Here is a 25,032-nt window from a genome sequence, read left to right on the forward strand (position 1 = left end):
CAAAACAAAAATCCACACAACCTGAGCGCTCCCATGCAAAAACCTTTATTTGGACACAAATAGCAAAATTGCTGTGCCAAAATCTTGACGTTTTGCTGAAATGGTGATGGGATGTGGTTTCTGATTTGTTTTTTCCCCAACTTGTAAAATGTAACCTTTTTTTAAGGTTGGTGGACAGCGTCCCTGTTTTTTAACCCCTCTTTCTCTGCAATTCAGCTGATGCATTTCAATTGGAGGTTGAACATGCAAACCTCGCAGTTAGTTTTCTTATTATTATTTTATTTAAGTTACCATGTTTGTAAAGCGCTGTGTATTGCCCAAAAAAGCAAAAATTAAAAAGTGAAACACTCAGTGCGAGTTAGCAAAACACAGAAGAAAGGGTGGACTTTTGCTGAGAGGAAACTGCTTGTCAGAGTGGCCGGAGACAGAGCTGTGACTCAGCCAGCCTCTCACACCGGGCACAGAGAGAGACAGCAGCCGGCCGCCAGTCAATAGTTACTCCCCACATCAAGCAGATCATGTGCTTTTTAAAAATAGACAAATACACAGCCTAGTGTTCTTGTTTTGTTTTTTTTCTGGGGACGTTACAGCGCCACACACAGGCCTGGCATATGTACTACAATGTTAAACAAAGCTTCGAGGCACAGAATTTTTTGTAATTGAATTATTTGAATTACTCAACTAATCATTTCAGCCCTAGTAAGATCCATTAGGATGTTTCACTACACAACAAGCCATAATATTCCAGGTGTCTGTAATAAAATATTCCAAACAAAACAGACACAGCCCTCCACAACAGCCGAGTGCCAGCGGGCTCCAAGTTATGGATGCTACAAGAGACAGAGACATGCAAATTGACCATGCCACAATTATACACCTTAAGGCTTAAAATATCTTAAATTAAAACTTAAGAACAAAAAACAATCACCTCCTGTACAGCTGTCATGGAGAAGGAAACTATCTATTGAGACCAAAACAATTTTTTTGCAGTGCTGTAAGCATGTTTATTTCTGCTCTAAAGTTGGACATTTTAACATGGAAATGTGCACTATTTTGGAGGCAGCCTCAAGCAGCCAGTCAACGAACTACAATTTTTTTTCTTCATCCTGGGAGGGCTTCATTTGAGGGCATCATCTCCTGTCTGAATTCTCGTCTGATCACTTTTGTCCATCTCAAATGCTTTCACCACACTCAGAAGAGCCAAATGACTTGTGTCCCATATGAATTCTCATGTGTCTCTTCAGATTGCCTCTTTCTCCAAAGGTTTTTCCACACTCAGAACAGCTAAATGGTTTCTCTTCAGTATGCATTCGCATGTGTTTCCTCAGACGACTTTTTTCTCCAAATTTTTGATTGCACTCACAGCAGCCATATGGTTTCTCTCCTGTATGAATTCGCATGTGACTATTAAGATTGCCCTTTTCTGCAAATTTTTTGCCACACTCAGAACAGCCATATGGTTTCTCTCCTGTATGGATTCTCATGTGACTGCTCAAGTTGCCTTTTTCACCAAATTTTTTACCACACTCAGAACAACCAAATGGCTTGTCGCCTGTATGAATTCTCATGTGTGTATTCAGGCGACTTTTTTCTCCAAATCTTTTACCACACTCTGAACATCCAAATGGCTGCTCTCCTGTATGAATTCTCACATGTCTGTTCAGATTCTTTTTTTGTCCAAATATTTCACCACACTCAGAACAGCCAAATGGTTTCTTGCCTGTATGAATTATCAAGTGTGTGTCAAGATTGCCCTTTTGTCCAAATTTTTTACCACACTCTTGACAGCCAAATGGTTTCTCTCCTGTGTGGATTTTAATATGTGTGTTTAGACTGCTCTTTTGTCCAAACCTTTCCCCACACTGAGAACAGCCAAATGGTTTTTCTCCTGTATGACTTCGCATATGCCTGACCAGATCATGTCTTTCTCCAAACCATTTGCTACACTCAGAACAGCCAAATGGTTTATCTCCTGAATGAATTCTCATATGAGTTTCCAGACTACTCTTTAGTCCAAATCTTTTACCACACTCAGAACAGCCAAAAGGTTTCTCTCCTGTATGAATTCTTGCATGCCTGTTCAGATTGCTTTTGTCTCCAAATCTTTTACCACACTCAAAACAGCCAAATGGTTTCTCTCCCACAGTGGTATAATTGCTTTGAAGACCGCTTAAACCTGAACAAAGTTCCTTTGTTTGACTCCATTCATAGCCATCATCAGTCTCAGTTTCAGAACTGTCTGAACGCCTGTCACTACAATCTGACTGTAAACAAATATATGGACTTGAGTTGCTAGCTGGTTGTGGGCCTTCACAGTTCTCTCCATCAGCTTGTACTGTCAGTGTTCTGTGTGCAGTTGAGCTGCTGGTTGAAGGCTCTGCATCTGTGCTCTCCTCAATTTGGCTTAGATGAACCTGTTGTGACTGGTTTCTCTTCATGATTTTCACTCTTCACAGGGACAGTGAAAGATAAGTTAGCAACATCAGACCCCTCCAGTTGCTGAAGTTGCTCTCCCTCTTGACTTGTCCAAAGTTCTACATGTTCCTCTTTAATGTCCTTCTGGTCAACACTCAAATTCAACTCCTGTGGTTTCGAGAGCATTTCTTTTTTTCCTCACCAACAGTTGCAGCATGTCTGTAAGGAAGTATTTAAATGGATGAAATTAGTAACATTCCTCAAAATAAAGGTAAAGCAGAAAGGTGAGTGACCTAAAGAAACTAAGTTATTGCACTGTTGGAAGTGGAGCTATCATATGTATCTGTGGCACTATCATACAGAGATCTGTAAATGTAATGACAATTATACATAGCCTTTTTTCCTATAATTTTTCATGACTGAGTTTTTAATTGAGGTAATCATTTTTGTAAACATTTACTTTATTGAAGCCATGCAAGCATCTTCCCAACTGATTGATAAGCAATTTTATTGTTAAGAATTATTTATTTATTTATTATGTTTTTATGTGTTGCCTGGAGTCACGTGACCGAATTATGCTGTCCTCCCACCAATTTCCCCACAGTTTGAATTTCAGTTTGCTGAAAGTGCAGACTTCAACCTATACACCAATTTTTAAATTTTGTTGATAGACTCAGTAAAAACTGAATAATGATTAATATTTTTTGGAAGGCTTTTTACTGATTTATTCTGGAAATATGTTTGGAGTGGTTCTCCATGCTGCGCTCCTCCAACACACGCACGAACAACACTTCTCTTCCTCTGTTGTCTTCTCTGCCCTCAGCAATTACAAGGGGAAAGAAAACATGACTGTTCCTTTATGATTTGGTGTTAAACGCACGTTCTAACTCAAACCAAAATTGATCATAAACCCATGTATTTGGTTCTGGAGGTGCTGTATTCAGCATGCGCTTGTGCACGTCTTTCCTCATTCCTCTTCTGTGGCCCGGGGGTGAAAACGTATTCTCCTTTATCATTGGTGGAAAGCACAACATGTAAACCAATCAAAACCACAGATTCCACGTGGATTGATCAGTGACCCACGTGGGGTTGTTATTGAGGGGAAAAAAAGCCACCAGAGACAAATGCTGCCTCCAAGTGGGCAGCAGCAGGAATGACAAAGTATTAGGTAATTTGAAAGTCCAATATTACATGTACAAAGCCATGAAACACATATCTCTCAAACATATATCTATAGATCTCTGTAAGTAAATGAGAAAACATTTGTGATAGAGTTTCTTGTGTAATCAGTAGCCTAGTTTTAGGTGAATCATCCAAGCTTAGTTTGAATATCTCAGCACACTATTAAATCAGTCAGAGTTTCTCTTACGCATCAATTCTGTGAATACAGTAAAACTGTTGTGTGGGCCGCCGAAGAGGAGGTACTGCTGGCTCACCACCACCGGATGGCGCCCTGCTTGGAGTGCGGGCTTCAAGCACAAGAGGGCGCCAGAACCACTGGGAGTGACAGCCGTCAATCATCCTCAACACCAGCTGTCACTCATCATCTCATCATCACCATCACCATAAAGGCCGGGTGGCGACTCCACCTCCTCGCCGAGAAATCTCCTACAATACAAGGTAATCTCTCTGCTGACTTATATGTCAAAAATAATCTGATCTGTTTTGCAGCTGTTTTTTCCTGGTGGTATTTCCTTGACTGGATTTTCGGAGCTGCACGTGTGTATGATTGGAGGTGGAGGCTCTCCCTCCACAAGAATCAATAATCAAGGTTGCTGGGTGTGAGGATTCACACTCACTACCTTCTGTTTTTTCTGCCAGCAGTACCAGGGCCGACAACGGAGGACAGAGACCACCTGGGGACTCGGGGCTTGGCGGCTTCGGTGTTCTTCAGGCCGTTGGTGGTAGAAGCGGTGTGGGTCCCGGCTCTTCGTTCATCTGAGGTCTCCTATCTTCGAGCCTGCCCGCAATCCTCTTGTGTGTGATTGGCAGAACCTTTGTTTGTTTTACGTTGTGTACTTGTGCAACATTAAATTGTTACTCCTTTCCTTATCCATTGTCCGTTCATTAGCGCCCCCTGTTGTGGGTCCGTGTTACGACACCTTCCCAACAAAAACTTGCCTAAACCGTCATTGTATAAATTGAATATTCAAACTAACCAGACAAAAGCACTTAGACAACGCAGGACGTAATTCAATGCCAATGATTATTAACAAAATGTTGCTTGCTGCCTGCACTGTAATATGGTGTTAAATTTCACACATATCACTGGGTGTGATGAACCACACCGCTTTAGACCAGAGTCCTCTGTCTGGCTGCGAACCCTCCCCAGAGCCTAACGACAGAGACCGCAAGGGCAGTGATTTGCCACTTTTACATTTTCACTCCTTCCTCTCCCGTCATATTTTAAAACTTTTGTGCAGGCCGATTACATTTCGATCATAGATCAAATACATTTGTTGACAGACAAACTAATCCAGAAAAAGCCACTGTTTCAGACACGACAGAGAACATTAGAGAACATAGAGTTGCAGAAGTATAAATCAGGCTTTAGGATTTTAAAGTACCAATCTGCAGTGGACTTATAAAAAATGGATTTTGTCCATTTTATACATATAGTCAGTGGTGGGCACAGTTCTGCTAATCCGCTAACTGCTAATTAGCAAAGCTAACTTTTTCGTTAGCGGATTCGCTTTTCAGCTAATTTTGAAAACATCAGCAGACCACTTATCTTCCGCTAAATTTAGCTATGCTAACTCTGTCCGCTAACTTTTTGTTTGTTGGCATAGTGAAAACTTAACAGTCAAAATCATACATTTTAATACTTACCTGTTGTGTGCTTTGTAATAGTCAGATGGCTGTGAGCTCACTCCTTCCTCAGCAGAAGAGAGCGGAGTGATCTGGCTCCTGTTGCCCCAATGGAAGAAAAAAAATTCACTGACTTTCAACATGCAAAAAGACAGTGTGGAGGAGACATGAAGCGCACAGTATTCACTTATGGTTTTACTCATAAACAACTAATTCCGGACAGTTTGTCGACATTAACGGTATTAACTTATATGGCTCCTTCACACATAACATGAAGTTGGGCAAATGAGGCCAAACAGACCGAAAAATGGCGAACGGAATGCGAAACCTGAAAAGTTCCAGCTGCAGTCCAGAGGGACAGATGGACGGATGCCGTAGGATCCCGCTGCACGATCACGTGCACGCACACAAACACAGTGTAAGCAGGGTGAGCAGTGTGATACGACATCGTGCTCTCACAGCAGTGGAAGCAATTAAATGTACAAATGTCCATAAATTGAAGAACTTTGTAAGGACAAAATAATGAGAGACCGTAGAACATTATACGGGCAATGAATACACTATTTAAATGTAAGACAATCATGTTACTGGAAATGTTGTTTAATTGATGCCTGATGACTTGAGCTGGGACAGCGTCTGTGTTGGAATTGAGGAAACAAATGGATCTCTTCTTGTCTGTAAGAATATTTAATTCCTGTTATAAAAGTAAAGTCCCTTCGGCTGCTCCCTTGTTTGCACTCGGGGTCACCACAGCAAATCCAAGGTGGATCTGCATGTTGAACTGGCACAGGTTTTAATTCGGATGCCCTTCCTGACGCAACTCCACATTACATGGAGAAATGTGGCAGGGGTGGGATTTGAACCCGGAACCTTCTGCACTGAAACCAAGCGCATTAACCACTTGACCACCACCCCTAAAAAGCAAATAATACAAGAATTATCATCCTCCAATTCTTTTTTGTTCATGAACCAAGTCCATGGAAGTAAACAATGAATTAATGAAAATACATGAATGAGATGAAATGAAATGAAATAAAAACATCCCTCCCTCCCTCCCTCTCTCTCCCAGTGGAAGTCAGGCCAGTGAAGTTCATGGCTGCTGTGGGCTACCATGGGGCAGCTCTAGCTCCACGGGCATCACCGTACGCGTTGAGAAGTGGCTGGGGGCAATCCAAAGAGGAGTTTTCCTGGATCGAAATACTCCGCGGGTGTTACCATGATTAGTCGGTTTTGTTTATTTGTTAGGATCCCCATTAGCTGCAGCCAAGCTGCAGCTACTCTTCCTGGGGTCCACACAAAACAACAACCACAATATACAATAATCAAATGCATTCAAAAATATAAATAAATAAAATAAAAAACAACAAAGGAAAAAATAAAACCAGTCAACTTCCAGTCAAATTAATCATCACATCTAGTCAATCCATATACATGAAAAACTTGTCTGTAAATTATCAAAAAACCAGATTGCTAGCTATGTCAGCAAATACTGCTTTAGAAGTTCCTTAAAAGAACATTCATTTGAAATAAGTGTAATGCATTCCAGTAATAAATTCCATTCCTTCATACCCCTAAATATGACAGTGTTCTTTATTGCATTAGTCCTGGCCACAGGTAACGTAAAATTTCCCACCACAGCATGTCTGGTTATGTATCTATGAATTTCTGAACTGAAAGAGAAATTTCTAAACAAAATATGAGGTAACTTAGTGACAATAATCTTTCTAAGAAACATAATCAGTGAATATAAAAGTCTGTCTTTGACTAACAGCCAGTTTAAACTTTTGTGCATTGTAATAATGTTAGTCCTATAACTGCATTTAAGTGCTATACGAGCAGCCCTATTTTGAATAATCTGTAATTTATTCATCATTTCACCAGAAGCATTTGACCAAACTGCTGGGCAATAATCCAGGTATACTAGCAATAATGCTTTAATAACGTAATTCAATGTACAACTTAAAAACCTTGGATGTCTCCTCCTAATCAATATACCCCTGATCATTTTTACAAAAATATTATTTATGTCTTTTCCATGATAATTTTGAATCTACCGTTACACCCAGTAGTTTAGTCTCCTGTACTTGATTTATTCTCATATTATTCATTTTAATGTTTAATACGGGATTTTTCATAATAACACGACAAGAGCCAATAATCATGCAATCAGTCTTTACTATATTTAACACTAACTTATTGGATGTAACCCAGTCAACTACCTTATGCAGTTCCATACTTAAAACAGCTTCTAAATCATTGAGTGAGCTTGCTGATGTATAAATAGTTGAATCATCTGTATACATCACTATTCTAACTTTATCAAAAACATGGTAAATCATTTGTGAAAATTGTAAATAATAGTGGACCGAGGCAACTCCCTTGTGGCACTCCACATACTACATTCTTCTTATCAACTGCTCTGAGCCAATCATCAGACATCTGAGTCAACGCCGTTGCAGTGGAGTGACTCTTTCTATATGCATGCTGGAAATCCGTGATTAAATTATTCAATGAAAAATAGTTACTGATTTGCTCATATACAATAGACTCCATGATTTTTCCTAACACAGGCAGAATGCTTATTGGTCAACTGTTTAAAGTCAAGAACGGAATTTTCTTATTTTTCAGTAGTGGAATAATTGTAGCCTGTTTCCATGCTTGTGGACATGTGTTGTAAGCAAAACTGAGGTTTATTATATGAGCGAGAACAGGAGCGATACAATGGGCTGCTAGTTTGAGAAGGCTACTGTCAAGACCGTCAACACCCGGGGGCCTGTCTTTACAGGATATCAAATATTCCTTTACCTTATTTATACTTCTTCAAATTTAAACTTGACGTTTTTAAGGTAGGATTTAACATTACTCAGATTAGGCATATTTTCTCTTAATTTATCTAGTTTGCTTATAAAGTAATCATTAATATAATTAGCAATATCTACTGGCTTTGATATGAATTTATTATTTACCTCAAGAAAGGATGACTTGATTCTATTTTTCTTACCAGTCAACTGATTTAAAACATTCCATATGTTTTTGCTATCAGTTCCTGCTTTCTGAACTCGATCCTCAAAACACATTTTCTTTTTCTTTCTATTACGTTTAGTGACAGAGTTCCTCATTTACGATAAAGATCCCAGGGGTATCAAGCCACATCTGAGAGCCGCACATACACCCCCTGACAATAATTATGGAATCACCGGCCTCAGAGGATGTTCATTCAGTTGTTTAATTTTGTAGAAAAAAAGCAGATCACAGACATGACACAAAACTAAAGTCATTTCAAATGGCAACTTTCTGGCTTTAAGAAACACAGTAAGAAATCAGGAAAAAAAATTGTGACAGTCAGTAACGGTTACTTTTTTAGACCAAGCAGAGGGAAAAAAAAATATGGACTCACTCAATTCTGAGGAAAAAATTATGGAATCACCCTGTAAATTTCCATCTCCAAAACTAACACCTGCATCAAATCAGATCTCCTCATTAGTCTGCATCTAAAAAGGAGTGATCACACCTTGGAGAGCTGTTGCACCAAGTGGACTGACATGAATCATGGCTCCAACACGAGAGATGTCAATTGAAACAAAGGAGAGGATTATCAAACTCTTAAAAGAGGGCAAATCATCACGCAATGTTGCAAAAGATGTTGGTTGTTCACAGTCAGCTGTGTCTAAACTCTGGACCAAATGCAAACAACATGGGAAGGTTGTTAAAGGCAAACATACTGGTAGACCAAGGAAGACATCAAAGCATCAAGACAGAAAACTTAAAGCAATATGTCTCAAAAATCGAAAATGCACAACAAAACAAATGAGGAACGAATGGGAGGAAATTGGAGTCAACGTCTGTGACTGAACTGTAAGAAACCGCCTAAAGGAAATGGGATTTACATACAGAAAAGCTAAACAAAAGCCATCATTAACACCTAAACAGAAAAAAACAAGGTTACAATGGGCTAAGGAAACGCAATCTTGGACTGTGGATGATTGGATGAAAGTCATATTCAGTGATGAATCTTGAATCTGCATTGGGCAAGGTGATGATGCTGGAACTTTTGTTTGGTGCCGTTCCAATGAGATTTATAAAGATGACTGCCTGAAGAGAACATGTAAATTTCCACAGTCATTGATGATATGGGGCTGCATGTCAGGTAAAGGCACTGGGGAGATGGCTGTCATTACATCATCAATAAATGTACAAGTTTACATTGATATTTTGGACACTTTTCTTATCCCATCAGCTGAAAGGATGTTTGGGGATGATGAAATCATTTTTCAAGATGATAATGCATCTTGCCATAGAGCAAAAACTGTGAAAACATTCCTTGCAAAAAGATACATAGGGTCAATGTCATGGCCTGCAAATAGTCCGGATCTTAATCCAATTGAAAATGGTCCATGACAAGGTTCCAACCTGCAAAGCTGATCTGGCAACAGCAATCAGAGAAAGTTGGAGCCAGATTGATGAAGAGTACTGTTTGTCACTCATTAAGTCCATGCCTCAGAGACTGCAAGCTGTTAGAAAAGCCAGAGGTGGTACAACCAAATACTAGTGATGTGTTGGAGCGTTCTTTTGTTTTTCATGATTCCATAATTTTTTGCTCAGAATTGAGTGATTCCATGTTTTTTTTTTCCCCTCTGCTTGGTCTAAAAAAGTAACCGTTACTGACTGCCACAATTTTTTTTCCTGATTTCTTATAGTGTTTTTTAAAGCCAGAAAGTTGCCATTTGAAATGACTTTAGTTTTGTGTCATGTCTGTGATCTGCTTTTTTTCTACAAAATTAAACAACTGAATGAACATCCTCCGAGGCCGGTGATTCCATAATTTTTGCCAGGGGTTGTATAATTGGTTTAGTCAGTTTAGCATGCGTGCCAGAGTCTGACCCATCCCATGGGAAGGACAAAGATTCTGAATGGGTGTCTGGCAGTCCTGTATCACTTTGCAGTGGCAACACTAGTGGAGTGTCCCAGAACCCAGTCATTTCAATTTGATGCAACAGTGTCAAATTTGGTATCAATTTGAAGGTAAGGATCTATAGAACAACTTTGGTTTGAGTGTCAAGCTCTCCTCTTAAATGTATTATTTTTATATTTTCTTGTATTTTTATTTAGTTTACAAAATATTTCAATATAATTATTTTTCATATTAACACCTATTGGAAATTTACAAATATAATTATGTATTAAAAATATTTTTTTTTAAATAATTTTTTACCAAAATGATACATATTTGTTACAACTTATCATGGGAGTGTGACCTATCTTCTTATCTCCATCTGTGTGTTACTAGTAATCAACACACTTTGTGTCCTGTGACTACAGGGTGGAGTGTCTAAAAATAGATGTGCGACTACATATAAATTCCTAACTCAAAGAATTACGATTCTTAGGATTCACTAACTTCGACCACAAATTCATCCACAATTACAGTTAGGTCACTTGCTATTTACTTCTCTCACCTCTCTGAAAACCCCAATCAGCTGGAAACCCACTGCCGACCAGGCTTTCACCCATCTCAAACACCGGTTCACCACAGCGCCAGTCCTCATTCAGCCGGATCCTAGCTGCCACTTCATAATGGAGGTCAATGCCTCCGATAGTGGGGTCGGGCTGTACTTTCCCAGAACATGCCTGATAACAAATTAGATCCTTCCGTATCCTTTTCTCACCATCTGTCTCCAGCTGAGGTTAACAACGATGTTGGTAACCAGGAACTGTTAGCCATTAAGGATGCCCTGGAGGAATGGAGACACTGGTTGGAGGGGTCCACACATCCATTCATTGTTTGGACTGATCATAAGAATCTCACCTACATTCAGAATGCCAAAAGACTCAATGCCCATCAAGCCAGGTGGGCCTTATTTTTGGTCAGTTTAATTTTGCTATCATCTACAGACCTGGATTCAAGAACACCAAACCAGACGCCTTATCTTGACAGTTCACCATGGACACAGGCTCAGGTACTCCTGAAAATATTGTCCCCTCCTCAATCATCATAGGGAACCTCACCTGGGATGTCGAACAACCCATTCGCGATGCACAAAGGCAACATCCGAACCCAGGTGGGGAATCCCAGATCGTCTATTCATTCCACCACCCATCATCTCTCAGCTATTACAATTCTGCTGATCGCTGAAAAAATGCTGAATATCAGCCAGACCGGTATTCAGCATTTTTGCGGATATTGTTATCGGCCATACATAGCGGCCGATATGCTGATATCTATATTAAAACAGCCAAGTGGTGTCTGTGTGTGTGTGTGCATGTGTATGACTTTGATCATGTCCAAACCGTGGAGAGCTGACATTTTCCATTTGATATGCTTATGTATTTTGGGTCAGGGATGAATGCTGCAAAAACAGAAAGTTGATAGGACTAATATTTTTGGAGAACAATGGACGCTGCAATGTCCCATGGGAGTTCAGGGTTTTGGGGTTTTAAATGTTGTTATTATGGTTCATGTTAGTTTAACAGTGTTGTTAGTGTTATTGATTTATTGCATTTTTGTAGTTCAATTGGTTTAGTCAGTTTGGTTAAGTTTCATGTTGCCGTTACTATGACTGAGTTCAGTCAATTTATTTTCAATTTATTTCATTTATATCACGCTAAATCACAACAAGGCTGTCTCAAGGCACTTCACAGAAGTAAGGTCTAACCTTACCAACCCCTAGAGCAAGCACACAGGCGACAGTGGTAAGGAAAACCTCCCTTTGATGATATTGAGGAAGAAACCTCAAGCAGACCAGACTCAAAAGGGTGACCCTCTGCTTGGGCTATGCTCCCGATACACTTGACAATACAAATATACAGGAACCCCCCCCCCCCCATGATGCCGGCACCATGAGTGAAATGTGTACTGTGTTTGATGTCCTCTGTCACCATCTCTGTTTCTTCATGTCTAAAATTACAAGCACCTGCTTGCAGAAGAATGCAGAAAAGACAAAAAGCTCTCCGTGTGTGCATGCATGTGTGTGTAACTTCGGTCATGGAGAAACGTATTTCCATTGTGGTCCATTTAAAAAAAAGTCAAATGACAAAATAATAAAAATAAAGTAAAATGATAATGATACTGATAAAAGTATGATAATAATAATAGTGCGTATGTGATAACAACAACCTAAACAATAAATACCTTAAGACAGGAAATTAGCTTTAAAAAAATTACATAATTAATAGGAAATAAAAGAGTTGAGTTCCTCTTCTAAAAATTGTTGCAGTCTAAGGTACTAAAACATTCTGGACTCACACACCATTCCAATTCATTATACAAGTTTTGCTTAATTTATTACCACCCTTGAAAAATGTCAGCTAGCTATTTTATAAACAATACTCAATCTAGAGCCTGTGGATCCCCATGGGCAATGCGCTACTGACAATTTATTTTTGCATTGCTGCATGTAGCGACTCACTGGATGCCAAGTTCTGCCTTCACGTGCTGTGCACTGCAGAGAGACAAAGAGAGAAGCAGCGCACAGACCAATTTATGTCTGAGCAAATTACTTACTTCAGGCACTGGGGCTGTTAGCCCATACCACTCTTAAAATATGAATTTCTGCTTTCTGGTTTGTAGTAAAGTCCCACCCACAACATTCCTTGATTTGTTACAGGTCAGCCTGTCAGTGCTGAAGGCTGCTGTCCCACAGACTAGCATAGAAGAAAATAGGGTGCAGAATGGAGCTGTGTTGGCTGTATAAAATGTTTTGTTCAGCTTCATAATAATAATACATAACATGCTTTTGGAGGGTGGTATGCATTTTCAGAGTCCCTCCGTCCATGCCCAGTCACCCAAAATAACCGATATTCGTCTGAGTTAGACGAATATTGGAGGGACTCTGAAAATGCATACTGCATGACAACTGCATGTTATTTGTATTATTATCACTTACTGAGATACACAACACGTGGAATCACATTAACAATATTTAATGTCATTTCAAAACGCACGACACCCAGCAAACGCATACATAAAAAGTTTAACTTTTGTCGCGTTGGCTGGTACCGCGCTGCTCTTCAAATTCGCCAGGGCGTCCTCATCAAGCTGGCTGCTTTGGCTGCTGTTCATTGTTGGACTACCCATGTTAAAATCATCCGGAATATCCATATTGGGACCAACACACACTTCTTGCCTTTTCATGTTATCGTCTGCAGACAGTTCTTGGGTTGTGCATGCTATGATGTCATCACTTTATGCATGTATTGGGATACCCGCCCGGTACTGCGGTCAGGTATGGACAGGTAGTGTAAATGTAAATCTATGCTACAGCCCAGCAATGCCTCAGTATGTGATAATGTTATTTATAGCTCCAGGCCCTTTTTGTGTGAAGGTCATGTTGAAAGGTTACGCCAGTTAAACATATACTGCAAAACACTTAAAGAAATGTTTGTGTTAAGGCTGTGTTATACTAAATTTTGACACCTTTTTTATACTTTTTACTGCAAGCAAATATCAGCCTCAAATATCATATCGGCCTCCCAACTTTGCCGATTCCAGCAGTCATAGGGCGTGAGGTGGGGTACACTCTGGACAGCACAACAGTTCATCACAGAGCCACATACTGACAAACACACTCTCACACGAGACTGACACCATGACTCGTCACCAGACAGTGATGGAGGTGCACAACTGCACCCTGACTCGTCGTGTTTACATTCATCTACACACCAACCTTGAACTAAATTCACTCACAAATGTGAAAAATTTACACAGACAATGTGCATGCTTTGCTGGAAAACAGATGCGATGACTTTTGCTGTTCAAGAAGATCCTTGACAACTGACTATGTCTATAAGCTATTTGCCCTATTGAGGTTTCAAATCCCGCAAAATCACACAAAACTTCGAGTACTCTGCTCTGCGAGATGTCAGTTACATTGAGAAATGCATTGAGAGACTACGATCAGGCTGCAATTCAACTGCTGTGCACGGACAACAGCATTAACATCGCAACATAAAACTTTTTGTATACTGTGTCTAAAATTCTCGTGAATATGTGATCTGGGTTTTCAGACGTTGTTACTGTTTGTTTTATGCAAACATGTGAGAAGCTCAGGTTGTTTCTCCGTTATTTTCAGCGGGGATTGCTTCCTCTTTGTCATTCTTGGGGAAAGTGAAGTTTGCTCTTTAACGTCCTACTTATTGTCCTTTACAGTACTGTTTGTCCTCTTTGTTCCAGAGTAATATATATATAAAATGTCTGAAATATGTTTTGCCTTTACTATTATTCCATGCAGGTTAAACATAGTAGACACAAATTATTTGGAATATTTGTTTTAGCAAGTTGTCAGGGTCTCATGCATTTAGTCTCTTAATAACGTGATGAAAAGCATAAAAAAATTACATTATGGGATATCTCAAAAGGGTGAAAAAAGAACAGGCGCGGCTTTTTTTGAGACTACATTCTTACTGCATGTGGTGACAGTTACTAATTATAATGTAAGAATCCCTTTACAGCACCAGAATGAGACAAGCATGTAGTTTTTTGCAGGTATTTGATGAGTGAACAAAGATTTTAAAAAAAGAACACACATAGCGTTCTTAGCCTGCCTTGCACATATCGTTTGGAAACTGAAATCAAGTTGTTTTTGCACCGCAGTGTCGTTTTCACGGCTGTTATAAGGCCTTGTACTCCTAAACCTCCTGTGTTTTCCCGGCGTTTAAACACATTATTGACAACATTATTGTTTTTATGGCCTTACCTCTGAACAGGCCCGCAGCCATCTCACAGAAACGACGTCAAATCTTCTTCTTCTTCTATGGAATTTCCGGCAGCCTATAGACAGAAGACAATAATGCTGCCCTCTGCAGGAGATAGGATTACTGTTCACATTGAGTATGTTTCGCGCGACCCCGAGAATTTTGTATTTCTTACTCAAAACATAATGACACACCAAACTATACAACCACAACTGCCCACGTTATTCCTCCAGGGAACTTTAATTCTGGACAGGAAGTGCAGTAACTCTTTTTATTAGAATACGTTTTACAGAGATTTTATTCCTTGAACACCAAAGAAAAATATTTTAAACTAGAAGCACTCGGAGAGTGCAAACCTCCGCCAAGGCCATGGGGTCACTGACGCCATAACATCTACACGCCGTGGAATCATTGAACCTAAAAAAGTCTAACAATGATGTTTGCTCATGTAGTAAAAAAAAGTGTCATCTGCTGTGACTGAATAGCATGTATCCTTAGCGCTTGGCATCACAGTTTATTGCAACTTGCACCTTTCCCAGAAGCTACTGTCATCTGAGCACTGATATTGATATTGCATGTGCTTATAGACAAAAACAAATGAGACAAAATTCAATTTATTATTCAACTAAACTGCAAATATATGATTTTTTTAACATTTATGAAACACTTCTCTAAATAAATAAGAGTAAATTCTGAAATAGAACTACTTTTTAAGTGTTGCATGTGCTACACAAGGCCATAGAGTCACTGATCCTAAAGAGATTCCCTCCTTGGCACAGTGATCTATTCAACAATTCAGTGTTACAACCAAAACTATGATACATACACTTTTCCTGTCTTTATATTTGACATCTTTGACCATGAAAACATACCACTAGAACTTGGGATCACTTTTATGTCTTTATTAGTTCAAAAGTTATAGTATAAAAACGATTTTTCGGTAATGGAGGTTTTCTTCTGGATCTAGCTCCATAACATTTGAAGCTACATCAAATCTGTGACACCTTACTGAATCAGTACAGATTCAGCTACAATTTGGTGTTAGTTGTGCATCTCTAGCTTCATTTGTCACCTCACACTGACACATTTTCTATTTTCCCTATATTTCTGCATATTCTGGATCACCAGATCCAGAATCCGGATCCGATCATCACCAAACTTTGTTGTTTGATAGAACATTTGACTATTTTACACCCTAATTTTTTTCAAGCCTTTCTGCCTTGTTTTTGTGGAGTTAGAAACTAGAATGTCAAAATTCCCCCTATCCCGCAATGATGAAGAATCCTTTAAAACATTCCTGGATCCGGATTGTGATCCGGATCACCACTAAAATTGAATCACTTGTTCCTCTTGTCATTTCCAACCACTCCACAAAATTTCATAAAAATCCATTCAAAACTTTTTGAGTTATCCTGCTGACAAACAGACAGACAACCAAACAAACAAACTCGACCGAAAACATAACCTCCTTGGCGGAGGTAATAAATTTGATAAAATAATCAATTACCAAATGAGAACTGTGTATCTTACTTTCCCCATAGCCAAAAGAAGCATGCTTTAAAATTATGATTAACATGTACCCATGTAAAGAATTACAGGGGTTACACTTTAACACTGAAGATAATATTGGTACATTTTGTGAAGATGATACTGAAACCACCGATCACGTATTTTTCTTATGTGAGAAAGTTCATTGTTTCTGGGTTGGTATTCAAAAATGGTTGAAATAAAAAAATCCATTATCACCAGTTTCTCTCTCGAGAGTTGTCATAACATTTGGTTTAATTTTTGGTTTAATTTTAGGGGGAAAAAACAACTCTGTGTCACTGTCATTTGATGTTTAGCCATGTTCTTCATACAAAACAAAACAGAATGCAAAGATCCCTCACCCCCATTGTACATTCTTTAAAAATGATTTTGAATTATATAAGAAATCGTTATAATTCATGAAAACACCCAAAGGACAAAAACTGCACTGTTTTATGATTGACATTACAGATGACTCATCATTCTGAACACACAATGTGATCCCCTTACATAAAAAGGAAATCCCTTTGGCTGCTCCCTTGTTTACACTCAGGGTCGCGACAGCAAATCTAAGGTGGATCTACATGTTGAACTGGCACAAGTTTTACACCAGATGGCATTCCTGACACAACTCCACATTACATGGTGAAATGTGGCAGGAGGTGGGGTTTGAACCGTGAACTTTCCGCACTGAAACCAAGTGTACTATACTTGTCCACCACCTGGCTTCATCCCCTTGCATATAATTATTTTTATTTTTTGTAACTGCTGTGTTGGTTCTGGGTATTCCCTTGTGTTGTTTCACTGTTGCAGAGGTTTGTTGAAATGTGGCCATGTTTGTTGTTTATTTAAAACAAACACTGACCATGTTTCCATTGATGGCAATAATACCATTAGCAAATCCCTCTGGCTTCTCTCATTTCATTATTTGCCATATTCCAAATAAGACCATTTTTATTTAGATTGTGAGGTTTTCATAAGTTGTTTTAAAAATACTCCATTTATATATTATTTACATGTTATGGAGTACAGTATGATTAGAATTGTATTGTTTTTTAATATAATTAATTGTTTTAATACTCCACCACATCTGAGATTACAGCTTAGGGCCCTGTCCCACTGGGGAGAGGATTAATTGCGCATGAATTGAGTATACAAATTGCGGGCGTTCATTGTCGTCCACAACAAAAATGGCCAAAAATGACAAATGTCCCAGTATGAATTACGGATATATTAATAATATATAGCGAATATATGATGAACAATCACGGTTACATAACGCATGTAGTGAGGAAACTCATCGGACACATTGACATTATCACGGCAGTATTACGGGTGTATTATGAATGCATGTATTGCGCGTGCACGGCATCTGCATTGCGGTCATAAAATAAGCGCACTCGCTCCTTTCTGCATCACTATTCACACCAACAATACAGCCTCTGGAGCATTTGCTGGACTTGGACAAGTTGATCACAGAGTTGTTCATGTTGTCATGCAAGGGTTAACTGTTCATGAGTTTGGGGAGAGGGAGGGGGGAAGCCGCTGGGGTGTGAGACGTGTTTTTTTTTTTTTTTTGAGAGTGTGAGTTGTGGCTAAACAGCAACTCTTCCTTTTGTTGGTGTTAAATAAAAGTCCTGGATTGCAGCAGCTAGTCTTTGTGGATTTACACAGCCAGACCGGCACTGACTGGCAGGTATGTCGCTTTCTGCCACATATAGTACTTTGGGTTTACGTGACGTGTTTGTTATGCATTCACAGATTGTCCGCAAATCAGCTGCAAAGCATATGTAATAAAAACGCTTTATTTGTGGCCAATTTGTATGCATTCGCTACAACATATTTTAGTTTGTGATGTGGTCGTGATAGGCACGATATATATCTGTTTTACACACTGTCCCCGTCCGCTGCCAAGCCGCAAATCCCACGTCAGTTGCGGATATCAGCAGTTAATGGCAGATATACAGCACATAGAGTGAGTATGTATTGTGTATGAAATGAGTATGTATGTAGTATGTAAGGTGGATGTCATCCGCATCCAGATTTTTGAGCTACTCAAAAATCCTGGCTGCGGACATGCGTGCCTCTGCGGATGATGGCCGGCTCATACAGGCATGTTACACGGATATTGCGGATGTTTGGCGAATATGGGCCAATTTTGTGCGCAGTCCATACGCAGATCCTCCTAAACGCCAGTGGGACAGGGCCCTTACTCTGATAACCTCAGAAATACTGTGTAGCTGCCCCCACCCAAAAAATTTGTTGTTTTGCCAACTTTCTGACACACACAGTCTTGTTTGTACATCTACTGTGATCAGAATTACTGACACCCCTATATTTAAAGTAGACATTTTAAAATATACCCAGATTAAATGCAAACAAACCAAATTTGTATAATGATAAAAAAAAGTCCAAAGTTATTGAACAGAAACAACAAAACAAAATGTTTTTATAAAGTGAAATTAAAAAAAAGACAAAGTGTATGCTGGGCACAATTATTGGTATCCTTTGACGAATTTACAATTTATTTAAATTTTTAAGTTTTCTTCACAGAAGTCAGGGGATGGATACATTAACAATTACAAATCAGTTTGTGTATCTTTACGTCATTCACATCAATCTCTAAGAAATACAAACAGTATGGTACTGTAAAGTAATTCTATCTAGAGTAGGCAGCTTTCCAAAGCTGTGACTGTGCAAGAAGGGGACCAGTGAGGGACACCCATGACAACACTGAAAGAATTAAAGGTTTCTGTGTTTGTGACTGGAGAACCAATGACATTTTGATTGTTGTATCATCACTCATAACTACATGATGGCAAATAGGACTTTCTTAAAATGAAAACATGAAATTTCAGATGGTTTGTCGGAAGGCACATGGGAGACTGACAGTGCAGAAGATAACAGAATATTTACAAAGGAATCTTTCAAATGGTGAAACAAGCACAAAATTCAGCACAAATACTCTTTAGACATTACTCTTTTGAAAAAAACTGACTGGCCACTTGAATTTTCAATAGGGGTCACTTGAGGAATTACACAAGGGTCAAAATTTTAAAACTATACTACATTGTTTGCCTGATCATAAAGATTCCAATAAGGTATAGTTTGTACCATCTATGACTGTTATGTTATGGAGTTATGGGTAAAAACAGCAAGAATGGTGACAAAGGTCAATTTCAGTTTGTCCAGAGGTCAGAAGTTAAAGTTGCTCCAGTTTTTATAAAAAAAAAAAAAAGTGGTGCAAATTATTGGTTAATAGAGTTATAAAAGGAATAGTTTGCACTGTGTGACGTGCTTAGTTATCACGTTACAGTATAACATATGTCACATGTCATAGAATCTAATGGACACAGACATTGTTTGACCTTTACTTTGGAAACCAAACATTCAACACAATCAAAATTGTTCCATTTATTAATCCTAACCAATAATTTGCACCACCTGTTGGGTATTTTCTCCTCCAAACATTCTTAAAACCTTTGATAAGACAAACAGAGTCAAGAAACACCAGTGAGACAGAAAGTCAAATTAATCACGCGCGGAGTGCGGCCAGGCTGTACACCAAGGCTACACTAAAGTCTGGCCTGTGCTCCCGCTCTTTTTATTAGAGATGCCCTCATTACATCATAAAACTTGTCCTAAGGGGGGGGGGGGGGACAACGCGAGACAAGTTTCTTCCCGTAACATAAACACATGCGTCAATAAGCGCAGCTGTAAGGACAAACAGTTTCTTTCTTTTACTCTTATCGTCGGAGGTCAGCACATCTCGTTCGTCTGTTGCAGTTATCAGCTGTTGTGCATCTGCTGGAGTGTCCTGGTCTTCACACTAAGCATCACGTCACAACAGTCAAAAACAACCTTCAGGTCTATTACTCCCAGTTCATGACTGACCCCGTCATGCTTCACTCCCAGTCGTTAGCGGCTACAAAAACAAGTTGTATAATAATAATAATAAGTACATCCAGCTCTTCATTCCCAGTTCAGATTGACCCCAGCATGCTAAAACAAGGTTGAATAACACATACATTCTCGGGGTTAGGTGCAAACAGCACAACACCGTTTTCATAAGAAAGAAGACGAAGGTACAAATGTTTAACAGTGATAACATATATATATATATATATATATATATATATATATATATATATATAAAATCCTTAACATTTCCCACCTGTTTATCGCCTGTTAAACATATAGTAGGCATCACCCAGCTTAGTTAGTTAGTTTATTAACTTAGTTTATTCTGTCCACGTTTTTATTAATTGAACACCACCAACAGATGGAAGATTCGAATCCAGCTGCTATTTGATCAACCAGTTTATACTCGTCAGGCACTCCTCTGGGGACTCCTATTGCGTCAATATATGTTGGATTTCCTACTCCTTTCCAATCTCTTTTTACTCTATGTCTGGCTATGCCTTTCTGCCAATCCTCAGGAATAAGAGAGGCTGCATATGTCGTAACGTCTTCAGGGGTCATGGGTAACAATAATGATATTAATGCACAATAACCTGACACATTTCGTGGCAGTCTGTCAAAGATTCTGTTATCACCACACCACCACCATACATCACTTCGGCTGACTGGTATAAATGAACCGTTTTTCTGTATTATTCGACTACACCACTTGTCTTATTACTTTTTCAGCTAAAGCTTCATAGGCTAAGAGTGTGTTAACTCATCACGTCAACAGTTCAAGCTTGAACTGGAGTTGTGAGCTTTTCAATATCATCATAATTCTCAGTACAGTCATTATAGTTTTCTCCACTAAGGTCTGACTGTTTCAATGCTTGATATTTTGGCATAGTTTGTTGGAAGGCCAGATTACACTGTACAAATGTATTTGACACCATTTTGCCAACCATTGTTTTGATATAAGGGATCACACAACACATGCAAAGTCCAATCAGAATTAGGACTATAATAACTGGTGTCACCATTTTCAATAGTAACTGCCAACATGGTCCTGAAGTCAACCAGGACCAGGGATTCCACCGGTTCACGGCTAGGGTGTCTTTATGCATTGCATCACGAAGTTTATTCAGCTCTTCCAATGCGTCCTGCATATCCACTGAATGAATGGAGTCTGGGATGAAAGTACAGCATGTTGTGTTCAGCAGAACACAAATTCCTCCCTGTGAACCAGTAAGCAAGTCTAAAACCATGCGATTTTGCATCACCATGGTACGTAAAGCATCTATTTCAGTGTTTTGAGCTGCTACTATTTTTTTAGTTACATTCATGAACAGACCCAATCGATAATTCAGAGTTTCAATCATTAATGAATTTTTTCCCACTCCTATCCAGGGGAACAATGAATGTGCTATTTTATCTCCTACAGACCACAATTTTTTGGTCCTTTAGTACATCCGAGCCCCACATGTGATCATGTGGTAACACATCTGGGTATATCAATCTCCTCCGTCTGGTGCTGCCATTCTTCTCTGTGGAGGTCCTACCACATATGTATGGTCAGTCACCTGGGTAGGTGCACACACACCACCCCAATTTGGTGGGAGACTCATGTACAGTCTGGAACCACAAAGCCAATAGATGTCATCATACACCGGAGTACCATTTACAGGTGGTAGCAAAAACTTACTAACATAAGCACATGATTCATCCGTTCCCCATGGACAGGAGCCTGTATAATTACATCCCCGTCCAATGTGATGAAGATAAGTACCATCCACATATTATGTTTTGGCTAGGCTTAAATTATTTGATAAAACATACGTTTGGGTACACAGACGTTTCTTAATTTTACCTACAGTTTTATTCCCTGTCCTGTAAAAGCAATTTGGGAATGGCCGTTGTGATGACAATTTAACGTGATGATATTTTTGCGTTTCCCTTCAGTCTAGTCAATGGAGCAGCACTTGGGCACGCTTGTACGTCCTCTGTTGAAATCCCTATCATATAAGTGGTTGCACTGAGGCAAGTGGTGTTAGAACTGCCCCCGAAATGAATTGTGAATTGTGTTTTGCACATGTCATGCATGCTCTACAATGCTGTTTTGCATATGCATCGAACCCATAAAGACAAAAAATAGATTGCAATTGCGATATCATACCCCCTGATGAGACATGCGTCACGCCATGGCTCATAATAGCTGCCCATTTAAACATATTTTTTGGCAATATGGGTTTCTTTTGTGGGCATACGTACAAATCATTTGCATACGTAGCTCCTTTATTTATCCACATCTGTTTTTCTTTCAGTTGCCTGCTGTTGCATGTCAGCAAGCAGTGTATGACCTAAATGCAAATCTGGAGTGGTTTCCTGTACAACAAAAATAGAAGAAGCTGCTGCTGCCTCTTTTGCTGCTCTTTCAGCAAAATCATTTCCTTTTGAAATACTGTCAGAGCCCTTGGTGTGAGCCGCACATTTGCATATAGCAATTTGTTTAGGCAATTTCACAGCCTTCAGTAGTGCAGTTAGGAGTGTGGCATGAGTCACTGGCTTTCCAGATGATGTCACCATTCCACGCTCTTCCCACAGTTTTGCAAACACATGCACTGTGCTAAAAGCGTACTGGCTGTCTGTATAAATTGTTACAGCCGTACCTTTAAACAGATAGCAAGCTGCAGTTAAAACAACTAATTCAGCTGCTTGTGCTGAAAATGAGGATGGCAATGAAGCAGAATCCAATACTTCTGAATTTGTGACAACAGCATATCCAGATTGTGTTTGTCCATAAGCGTTTTTAGTGGAAGAACCATCCACATACACAATTGTACTGTTTGGGATGGGTGTGTCCTGGAGGTCTGGGCGTGCTTTCGTACAGACCGTAGCTACATCAAGACAATTGTGCGGCTCACCATCCTCAGGTAAAGGTATCAATGTGGATGGATTCAATGTTGTACAGCGCTCTACCGTAAGGTGTGGTTGTGATAATAGCAAGGACATGCACGAAAGATGTCTTGCTGGGGACAAAAGGCTCATGTTTGTCTGCAACAGAAGTGCAGAAACTGCATGTGGAACTTTCAGTGTCAACTGATGGAATAGAACAACATTACTGCTACTTTGAACAGCCATAGAGGCTGCAACAACAGCCTGTACACATGGTGGTAGAGCACTTGCCACTGCATCCAATTTAGATGAGTAGTAGGCAACTGGCCTTAATTTTGAGCCATACACTTGAACCAAACACTAGTCATGAACTTATTCTTACAATCAGCTGTTTGAATGAATGGTTTACTATAATCTGGTAGTGCCAAAACTGTGGATGACACTAATGTTTGTTTTACTTTTACAAAAGCTTCCTCAGCATCTTTGTTCCATTCCAACACGGTTGACATTGAAATATCATCCTTGTACATCAAATCAGAAAGTGGACTAGTCAATTCTGCATAACAGGGAATCCATGCCCTGCAGTAATTAGTCAGTCCAAGAAATGACATCATCTGCTTTTTGGTCTGTGGTTTTGGAGCGTGTAAAATTGCTTCCTTCCTGTCAGACAGGATAGTGCGCCCTGTGGCTGATAATTCATGTCCTAAATATTTTACTTTATCCCTACACAACTAAACTTTGTTTTTACTCACTTTGTGGCCATTATCAAATAAGAAACATAATAATGCTACTGTGTCAGTTATGCAGTTTTCTCATGTGTCAGAGGCAATCAGAATGTCATCAACATACACTAATAGTTGGCTATCTGCCGGTGGAACAAAATTGGCTAAACATGCTGACATGACTTGAGAATAAATAGTTGGACTCTCTGCGTAACCCTGCGGTAATCTGGTGAATGTATATCGTTGTCCTTTAAAGGTAAAAGCAAACCAGAATTGACTATCTGGGTGTACTGGCACAGAGAAAAATGCATTACTTATGTCAATTACTGAGAAACTATTAGAATTTGGTCTCAGCGAATTTAACAAGGTGTGGGATCTGGGACACATGGTTGCTCTTTAATCACAGCAGCATTTACTGCCTGCAGATCTTGAATCATTCTCCACCCCACTGAGGGCGGAGCCTTTTTTACAGGAAATATGGGTGTGTTACATGGTGAATCTGGACATGGCACTATTACTCCTGCTGTTAATAAATTCTCTATTACTGGCCTGATTCCTTCAATTGCATCAGGTTTCAATGGATACTGTCTTACACATGGTCTGTATTCTGTTTTTGGTCTTATAACTACAGGTTGTGCATTTTTTATCAGTCCTACGTCTGAAGGACCTGTTGTCCACAATCCTGATGGTACCGAAGAGAGAAGATCATCTTCTTCAGGACTCAACTGAAACACTCAGGACTGTGAAGTGGACACATCAATGTGTGTTCCAGCTGTCAGCACCAATGAGACATTAACTGGCACTTTATACAATTTAGTTGGTGGACTGAACTCCGTTCGTGGTCCAACTCTGCTCCAATCAGTGGCTGACAAAGCTGTTATGACTGTCAGTCCCAATTCTTGCCATTCTGTCAAATATGGTTTACAAAGTGACACATGTAATGGCATACCTGTGAATCTCAATTTTAAAACATCTTCAGTGGCACCTGTTACTGTTATGACAGCTGTTGAGTTGCCATCATGAATCAAATCGGTCATTGTCAGCTTCACAGGTGAAATATTTTTCAATTTGTTTT

At 39.4% G+C, this 25,032-nt stretch overlaps 1 protein-coding gene across 6 annotated transcripts in view; it reads right to left on the minus strand.

The window, feature by feature from the left end:
• Positions 1 to 707: 707 nt before the first annotated feature.
• Positions 708 to 25,032, minus strand: part of LOC117522498 (gastrula zinc finger protein XlCGF57.1-like) — a 30,073-nt gene continuing 5,748 nt past the window's right edge. Inside the window, exons 1-3 of one of the 6 annotated variants that reach the window (XM_034183924.1) lie at positions 14,916 to 14,930; positions 5,245 to 5,322; positions 901 to 2,634 (exon numbers count right to left, since the gene is read on the minus strand). In XM_034183924.1, the coding sequence (XP_034039815.1) occupies positions 1,173 to 2,438 (1,266 nt within the window). In that variant the 5' untranslated portion in view covers positions 2,439 to 2,634; positions 5,245 to 5,322; positions 14,916 to 14,930 and the 3' untranslated portion in view covers positions 901 to 1,172. Of the gene's footprint in view, positions 2,635 to 5,244; positions 5,323 to 14,893; positions 14,931 to 16,353; positions 16,379 to 17,077; positions 17,093 to 20,767; positions 20,783 to 25,032 lie in introns of those variants that run through there. The other 5 variants (XM_034183922.1, XM_034183923.1, XM_034183919.1 and 2 more) reach the window with 5 other exon arrangements.

The sequence above is a fragment of the Thalassophryne amazonica genome, chromosome 12 (assembly GCF_902500255.1).
Source record: "Thalassophryne amazonica chromosome 12, fThaAma1.1, whole genome shotgun sequence".
Lineage (NCBI taxonomy): Eukaryota > Metazoa > Chordata > Actinopteri > Batrachoidiformes > Batrachoididae > Thalassophryne > Thalassophryne amazonica.